The sequence below is a fragment of the Microtus pennsylvanicus genome, chromosome 3, assembly GCF_037038515.1.
Source record: "Microtus pennsylvanicus isolate mMicPen1 chromosome 3, mMicPen1.hap1, whole genome shotgun sequence".
NCBI lineage: Eukaryota > Metazoa > Chordata > Mammalia > Rodentia > Cricetidae > Microtus > Microtus pennsylvanicus.
In genome coordinates this window covers 81,688,642-81,697,890 of record NC_134581.1, presented here as the reverse complement: position 1 = coordinate 81,697,890, position 9,249 = coordinate 81,688,642, and the positions used below count along the sequence as shown (strand labels likewise).

The window sequence follows — 9,249 nt, the reverse complement described above, 5'->3', positions numbered from 1 at the left end:
ACATCTGAAATATTATTTATGAATAAGCAGTGATTAAAGTGTGATAAAAATTCATAAAAGAAAAGCAATACACATTCTAGTTCAAAGGCATGCAATTTGAACTTCAGGAGAGATTCAGCATGTGCTGAGGTGCTTAGTTTATTCTTCATTCTTCTGTGGGAAACTTGGTAGTTCCTATTAAGAACCACAGCCCTCTTCTACTCATCCATTATGCTGTAATCTATGCCATTATCTATGTGTTCAAGAATTTGGAAACACTGTTATACACAGATGCATGCCATCTGTGTGGTGAAGACAATGATATATGTCCCCCTAAAGAAGAACAATGGCAGAACAAAAATAATTCAGAATATTCATTTTCTTAAGGAATATTGTGATTTCTTGGGACTTTATTATATGCTAAGGGAAGTAAATGGAGCTTCATTTAGTGTATGATAGCTAAGGTATTTAAGTATGCTAATATTAATTGAACAAAGAAATTAGGAACTTATTGTTGGGCATAAAATGTGTTCAGGCAGTGATGTAGACAATCTATTTCAATTTGTACACCCAATTTTTTTTGGCAAACATTTACTTCCTATTATACATTCATTAAAATTGAACTGACTTAACTTCCTACTAAATAATAAATATTCCTCCATTAGTAACTGAATAAATGAGTTAGTAAGTAGTATAGTACAGATTTTGACAGTGGTTCTTCTAGACCCATGAATCACTTCCTTTTTTTCTAACAGTCTCAGCACAAATTTTACTTCCCACTCACAAACTCTCTAATAAGGATTGCTCAGCATCGTGCAGTCATCACTGCTGAGGAACCAGGAATCTGTACTTAGTCTCAGAACTACATTTGATGTAGTTCTTAACAACCATAAGAACGTCTTCAGATCTAGAGCTGGACACACTCTCACCTCTTGCAGTTCTGCCTCCTATACTCTGAAGATGTACTTTAGAATTATATATGCCAACACCAAATAACTTATTGCACAGTCTCCAAGGATTTCCAACTCTCAGGGAGAAAACCCTTAAAAAGGAAGAAAATGCCATATCCCAGGTGGTTAATCTTTTTCCTTTATCAAAAGCAGTCTCTATTGGTATTAAAGATTTATTTAGAGATACCACCTGAATTAAAACCACTTATTTTGACCAATGAAATCTCAATAGAATTTGAGATTCCACATTTCTTATAAACTACTAGATCGTCTTGTTGGTCCAGCACACAGTATATTGATCTGCTCTTAATTAAATGTCAGAAGATAGTCTTATACATCTTTTTGAAAAACAGTTAGAGAATTTAAAATAATAAACTAATTTCTGTTTTACAGAAGCTTGCTATTATATCATATCCAACTCAGCACTTTGTATATTTGAATACTCATGCCTCCTCTACCCAAGTATGTAAGATTATAGGCAATCATCAATGTTTGAGGAAACCTTATTTATTTGTCTGTGAATACGTACACATGTAAGGAAGTTATATGTGCAAGTATATGCACAAGTATGTGAAAAGCAAAGGACCAGTTCTGGTGTTGATCCTCAGGCTGTCCGTATTTTTGGATGCAACATCTCTCACCGACCTGGAATTAGGCAGGTAGCTAGTCTGGGTGGATAGTTTGCCCTAGCAATCTGCCTGTCTCTACCTCCCAGTGCTGTGCTTGCATTTCCCAGTCATCATCCTAGTTTTTAAAGTAGATTTTTGAGAACTAACTTGAATCCTGATGCTTGTTTAGCAAGTACCTAAGCAAATGGATTACTTTTTCTAGCCCTATTTTTAAATAACATTTTTATATATTGTTTTTATTATTGGGAGATCTTATAATTTACTTTGTAGCCTTTTGATGATCTAAATATTATTTTCTAAAAGCAAGTTGAAAAATCAGTGCACTTACTTTGTTATAGACTCTTAGAGTTGGTTTTAGCTGACTACTTGACAAACACCTAGAGTCACCTGGAAAGAAGGAACATGAGAAGAATGGATTGACTTCTGTCCCTGTGTGTGAAGATTTTTCTTAACATCTTATTGGATAATACCTTACGAAGCACAATCAGAGTTAAACATGGTGTTCTTCCTTTAAATAATATAAAACCTAATTTTGCAAGGAAAGCAAGAACATTCATTAATTGGTGGTCTCCTGGACTATACCCAATTTTTTATTCTATATTAATAATAATTTGCTTTAGGAAATCCTATAGCCAGAAGCCTCTAAATTATGTGCGCACTTGTGTGTGGCATCTTATCCTATAAATGCTGATGTAAAGCATATATTCTCCCTCTCTCTTCTGGCTGCTGGATTTGGTCCCTGTTCCCCATTCATGCAGAAAACTGTGATTTGTGAGTCTACACCTAAATAAATAACTCTTTATTGTACTCAGTTCTGTGCTAGTGTGGGATATATTTTTAGTGTCTGTCTTCATCTGGCTCCCCATGTGGATCTGAAATTCACACCTACCAGGTAATCTGGTCTAAAAGGCCCAAACAGTCCACAGCCCAGAAGGTCTCTTCCCCACCCACCCTCACCCCAGCCCTCTTGGCATGCTTCACATACTAAGCAATTTTTATTATAAAACCTCTGCCATGGCACAGCTAAGTGCATGCAGCGACTTGGAAATTTCCCAAGTTTCTGCACATGCCGTCCCCCATTGCCACATTCCCTGGTGCATGGCAACTTTCACAGCTGCTGGTTTGTGCTTCCTGTTCCCGAGGTCACAGCTAAATATTTTATTACTTAATAAATCAATAAACTTGAAAGTTATATAATGCCATGGAAAAATTTAGTAATTGCTTTGCTCATACTATAGATTGTATTCTGCAAGGCATATATGGTTATCATTTTTTGGATATTGGGACTCAGTTTTTTTTTCATATTATATCCTTAAGAAATGGTTTGATAGCAGAGCCAAGAAAGAGGCAATCTTAGAAATGATACAGTCTTTACAGAGTAATAATGAACAGCAATGCCAACCACAGGGTCTTCTGGAGCCTGGCAGGCCCTGCGCTAAACAGCAAAGGTCAAGTGCAACCTTCAGCGACCATGGAGGACCCAAAAAAGAGTAGCTTTGGATGCCAACTAAGTAAGTTCTCTGTCATTTTTTAATCAGTAACTCAAGTAAAATCTTGCTCCATGTACAGGATTGATTTACTTCCTTTTAATTTGTCAAGCAAAGCATATTTATCAATACTTAACCAGAATCAAGGTGGAAAACCAAGGTGGTGACCAGTTGTGCCACCACTGGTCGCAACTCTGCAACAAAGACACCTGCAGGAAAATAAAGATTATTACACCTAAAACAATTTACCTGACATCATAACAGCTAAATATTTTATTACTTAATAAATCAATAAACTTGAAAGTTATATAATGCCATGGAAAATTTAGTAACTGCTTTGCTCATACTATAGATTGTATTCTGCAAGGCATATATGGTTATCATTTATTGGATATTGGGACTCAGTTTTTTTTTCATATTATATCCTTAAGAAATGGTTTGATAGCAGAGCCAAGAAAGAGGCACTCTTAGATATGATACAGTCTTTACAGAGTAATAATGAACAGCAAACTGACAGGATTAATTTCATCAAAAAATCAATAATTACCTGAAAAGAAATTAATAGTATTGAAAATGATAACATTAATTTGACAGACAAAATTTAATCTATGTCAAAGTGTACTGAGAAATTATCTGAAAGAATTCATACTTTTGAATTTGACAATCCAAATCTGTTAAAAAATTATAGTAAATTAACAGAGTATCTCTCCAGGAAGACAATCAATATACTTTCCAAATAATGTCCAAGGATGAGGTGTTATATATATTGAAAGAAAAAACTTAAGCCCTTGAAATCGCATGTTCAGAATGAGGACCAGGGACGAGGAGCCTCAATGAAATCACCAGAAATGTGTACAGGCCAGGAGATTCAGTCTTTAAAAAAGACAGTGGTGAAAGATTTGAAACTTTAGCTAAGACCTAGAGTTGCTGACAGACCATTTTCAGAGGCAGAAAAAAATTTCAAAACCATCTTATCCTGTCTTGGCAAAATTTGACACTCTTGCTTATCCATTTCCTGATATCATGTATCTCATAGTGGTGAAAGCATGGGCATTTCTTTGCCCAAAGCCACTTTTGCTAAGAAGAAAACAAGCTCCAAGTGGTGTGTCTTTAGTGCTCAACATTCTCTCGGGAATAGATCGGTACTGCCAGGAGTAATTGTGTCTCACTTCAACAGAGCCCTATGTTATTTAAATGCCATATTCTGCAGCTCTTTGAAGTAGTTGAAGACTACCTATCTATGCAGAATGCAGTCTCTATGTATCTAAAGAACTTGATTAGCCTAACTATAAGAATGATAAACATAGATGACTATTGATCTATAATCTTTAATACCTATATAACTTAAGGAGTAAGACATCATATTAGAATATTATACAATAAACAATTGTGCAACAAATGAGTACAATGACCTCAAAATGTAAACAATCTATTAGTATCTTTATTAGAGGTAGAAATATACATTGCAATATGAAAAATATATATCAATAAAAATGTTTTAAGCGGAGGTAGAAGCATGGATGCATACAATATTCAATGAAATTTAACTTTGCATCAATATACAAGAATCTATACCAATGAAATTGCCTATAAATAATAACTCACACATATTCACTCTATTTCTCACTATTATTATTATTAGTGTGAGTAAGCTCATACTAATCTATTATCTCATCCAATTCACCCCCTCTTTTTTAAATATGGATAGATGCTTAAAGGAAATCCCACACTGCTCAGAATTGAGAAATAGATAGTTATTTATTTAGGTGTAGACTCACAAATCAGAATCCTCTGTTTGAACAGATATCAGCAAAAAAAAAATCTTGCAACTGGAATAGAGAGATCAGAAAAGAGAGCTGGACACATGCTCTACATTGGTATATATAGTATAAGAGGCCACACCCCAGTGGGCAGGTAACCGCTAGCTGTAGAACTTCCTACAGCACAAAATGTCACCTAGATTCTATCAAATTTCTTGTACCAAACAAGCTACTGCTTCAAAATAAGGGTTTAATAGCTTAATTGGTGAAACAGGAAGATAAAGCCATAAAAGAGGACTGTTTTGCCAAAATACTTCTGAATTAAATCTTCTAGGCAAAATACATGCTTGCAAAGGTTAATCATAACTAACATAATGTAGCCACTTATTCTGTGCTGCATATTTCACCTGATTCAGTACCTGTCTAGCAACATTTGTAAGATGTCTAGGGGAACTGGTATCACTATTCCCTTCAAAAGTCTCCCTGAGGATCTCAAGGTCTCCCAGAAGCAATTTTAAATAGGGTCACTTTAAATGGCCGCCTAACGGCATACTACCACCATACAGACAAATATGTAGGCACTAAGACGGCTTTTTCAATTCCAGCCGTGGCATGGTGCAGTTTTTTTTTGTTCCACCCCTTTGCCCCTCCCCTCTGCAGCTTCTGTTATGGCATGGCAGCTCACCAACAGAGCAGACAACATGTGGTGGTCGCCATCTTGGCTGAGGGCCAGATGGGTCAGGTGACTTTCGCCAGTTTGGTTGAGGGTCAGGTCACGTGACCACACTCTCCCAGTTTTACTCCCAGTTTTACCCTGCCTTCTCACCCGGTTTTCACTAAAATCCACCTGTTAACTCTGTTACATATGTTTTGAGCAATAGCATGTCTCTGATAAGGCCCATCAGAGTCATCCACGTTGCCCAATTCCTATTAACTCTTTCTATACATAATAATACATAATAATTGTTCATTATATCTCATTTCAGACTTTAAAACCATAAGTCTCATATTTTGAACTGGTATGTACCTTTAAGTCTCCTAAGCTATTCTCTATCATTGTCAGTTCTGGCATTAACCTTCCATTGCCAGCAGTTTCTTCTTTCTGTCCTTTTACAAGTGTGGATCTTACCTGTTAAGAGGCAGTACACTGCAGCTATATTTAATCCAGCCCTCAACTGCTCAGAGATCTGGGGAATGTGATATTTAAGTATTTAATATTTAAAAACTTTTCATAACAAAAGAGACAGATTGGCCCCTAGCAGCAAACTCTTATTTCCTCCAAAGAAGACAAAAGACAAATGGACACACAGAACAATGTCTTTCTGTGGTTCTCTTTGACTGCTGAGCGTTGACCATTGAGCAAAACTGCCTTTTATCTAAACTAAAGACCTCTAGATGTGGACAGAATCGCTGGAATCGACAGCCTAGCTGCTCAGGTCAAGGTAGGCCTGTCTTCCTACAGATTTCTTAGCCCACAGGGTCTTCTGGGGCCTGGCAGGCCCTGCGCTAAACAGCAAAGGTCAAGTGCAACCTTCAGCGACCATGGAGGACCCAAAAAAGAGTAGGTCTGGATGCCAACCAAGTAAGTTCTCTGTCATTTTTTAATCAGTAACTCAAGTAAAATCTTATCCTTCTCAAAAATATCTGACAGTTTGATAGCTGAGAGGTTTTGTCAGATTACCTCACCAAACGAATTTCAAATCAAATTTCTCTCTCATACTGCTTTCCATTTGTCTAAAACTTCTGTTTTCACAAACCCAAGGAGTTCTCATGAGTTCCAGGGAGCTGAATTAAGAAATCCATCTCAAACATGTCAGATATTCCCTGGTCCATTTTTTTCCTTAATTTGTGTTCTTTGTTCTGCCAATACCTTAAACAGGATAAGAGATACCAGACATTTCCATGTCACAGACACTGGTCAGAAGCAAAGAGACCAGCTATGCCAGGATGTGGCCAGCACACAGCCTTCTCAGATTCTCAGCACACAGCCTTCTCAGGTCACCCCCCCCAAAAGACAATGCCCACAAATCAGTAGGAAGCAGTTTTGAGAATTTGCTGCCTCAATTTTTTTAAACTGTGGTGTCTAATCTCCTGCTTTTTATTATAAGGAAGACCTGGGAATGTTATGGTTTTCTGTCTCTTTAAGAGACAAGCCACACCCACTCTCTCCTCTATCCACTGTGGCAGGCTGATCTTCAGCTTCCAGCCTGAGCTCCATTTTACTCTCAGAGAGTCAGCTTCTGCCTCTCTCACCACTTCTCTGCTCTCCCCTTCTCTGTCTCTTTCCCTTCTTCTTCTTCTTCTTCTTCTTCTTCTTCTTCTTCTTCTTCTTCTTCTTCTTCTTCTTCTTCTTCCTCTCTCTCTCTCTCTCTGTCTCTGTCTCTGTCTCTCTCTGCCCCCCTTCTCCCTTCATAACCCCCTAAAAAAATATTCAGCCTCACCCTGCATGTCGTGTCTATCCATGTCTCTGTCTTCTGCCCAACTGCCATGTGCCTCCCTGTCTGTGACCAGCCACTGCTCGGGGACCAGCAACCATCTCTGCCTGGGACTGGCTGCTCCCAGAGCCTGCTGCCTGCCACCACATGGCCCACCACCACCGCTCAGGCCACCGCTTTGGGACTGTCAGCCATTTCTGCCTGGGACTGGCTGCTCCCAGAGCCCAGTGCCTGCTACCACATGGCCCATTACCACCATTTGGGACCTACAGCATTTCTGCTGCCTACTGCCACGGGGATCTTGCAGCATTTTTTTTAAAAAAAAGAATAAAAGTGGGGAGACTGTGTCTTCTTTGTCTGACAGGTAAATGGCACCATGTTCTCAACATTATAGTTTGCCAAAGAAGAGTCGAAATTGATATTACTTGGCACACCAATGAAGAAAGTGGAAACTTTCAGGAGACTCTTCTCCTAGATGAAGAGTTATAGTAAATTAATGATTACTAAGAACAGTATTGGCCTTCCTTCCTTTGAATAACCCCCTAAATATATGAATTTATATATACATATAAATATGTATATATATATGTGTGTGTGTGTGTGTGTGTGTGTGTATGCATTAATGTAAAGGACACCATACATTTGAGAGAGAGCAGGGAAACATGGGAGTGACTAAAGGGAGATGTGAAGAATGATATAATTCAGCACTTACATATGAAATTCTCATAAATGAATTAAACAAAAATATTTTGAATTGAGAATGAACTTTAATATTTATAAAGTAGTATTTATCAAAAACAAATAAATCTATATAGCATGATGGACTAAACATTATGGGCATATGAATAGATGTCATCCTTACTATTGATTTACATTATTTTATGAAAAAAAGAGATAAGATGAGCATAGAAAATTGAATTATAAATATATATTTATAAAACTTATCAAGGTGTCCTAGCAAATGAATAATAATTCTTGAAACTAGAATAAAATAAATTATATCAATTCAAAATATGCATTTATGAATAACTTTTCTCTAATAAATTATCCTCACATTACTTATGAAACATGAATTTTTTTCTTTGAAGTATTTTCTTCAAGGCAACACTGACATCCTTATTTCTCAGGCTGTAGATCAATGGGTTCAGCATGGGAACAACAGTAGTATAAAACACAGATGACACTTTCCCTTGGTCCATGGAATTCACCGATGATGGCTGTAAGTACATGAATGCAGCAGAACCAAAGAAGACAGCAACAGCAGAGATGTGGGAACTACAGGTGCTGAAGGCTTTGGACCTGCCTTCTTTGGATTTAATCCTGAGGATGTTGGCAATAATGGAGATGTAGGAAGTAATAATGGTGAGAATTGGGACAAAAATGTTAAATGTACCAAAAATTAGAATCAACAGTTCAATGATAAAAGTATTAGAGCATGCAAGCTTCAAGAGGGGAAGAAGATCACAGAAATAGTGATTGATCATATCTGTTTTACAGAACCTAATCCTCATCACAAAGCCTGTGAGAACTGATGCAGTGAGCACACCAAAAATATACACTCCTGAAATCAGGGAACTGTGGATCTTATAGGACATGGTTACATTGTAAAGCAAGGGGCTGCAGATGGCCACATAGCGGTCATATGCCATTGCAGCTAATGTGTAACACTCTGCGAAGCCAAAAATCATAAAGAAATAGAGCTGAGTCATGCATCCAAGGTAGGAGATGAGGTTCTTCTCTTCCACAAAGCTCATGAGCATTTTAGGAGTAACAACAGTGGACTGACAGAAGTCAATGAAGGACAGACTGCTGAGGAAATAGTACATGGGGTTGTGCAGGTGAGAACTGAGCACAATCAGTGTGATCATGCCTAGATTCCCTGCTACAGTGACCACATAGATACCCATGAAGAGGAGGAAGAGGGGCATTTGAAATTCTGGTTTCTCTGAGAGCCCAACCAAGAAGAACTCAGTCACTGTGCAATGATTTCCTGCTGCCATGTTCTTCAT

General features: G+C 37.7%; 1 protein-coding gene across 1 annotated transcript; it reads right to left on the bottom strand.

The window, feature by feature from the left end:
• Positions 1 to 8,295: 8,295 nt before the first annotated feature.
• LOC142846781 (olfactory receptor 8G18-like) lies at positions 8,296 to 9,249 on the bottom strand. Its single transcript, XM_075967589.1, has one exon. The coding sequence runs from the start codon at positions 9,247 to 9,249 to the stop codon at positions 8,296 to 8,298; it is 954 nt and encodes a 317-aa protein (XP_075823704.1).

Bases quoted from the DNA above. Each gene is read 5' to 3' on its own strand.
- LOC142846781 (XM_075967589.1), bottom strand. From the start codon at position 9,249: ATGAAGAACATGGCAGCAGGAAATCATTGCACAGTGACTGAGTTCTTC.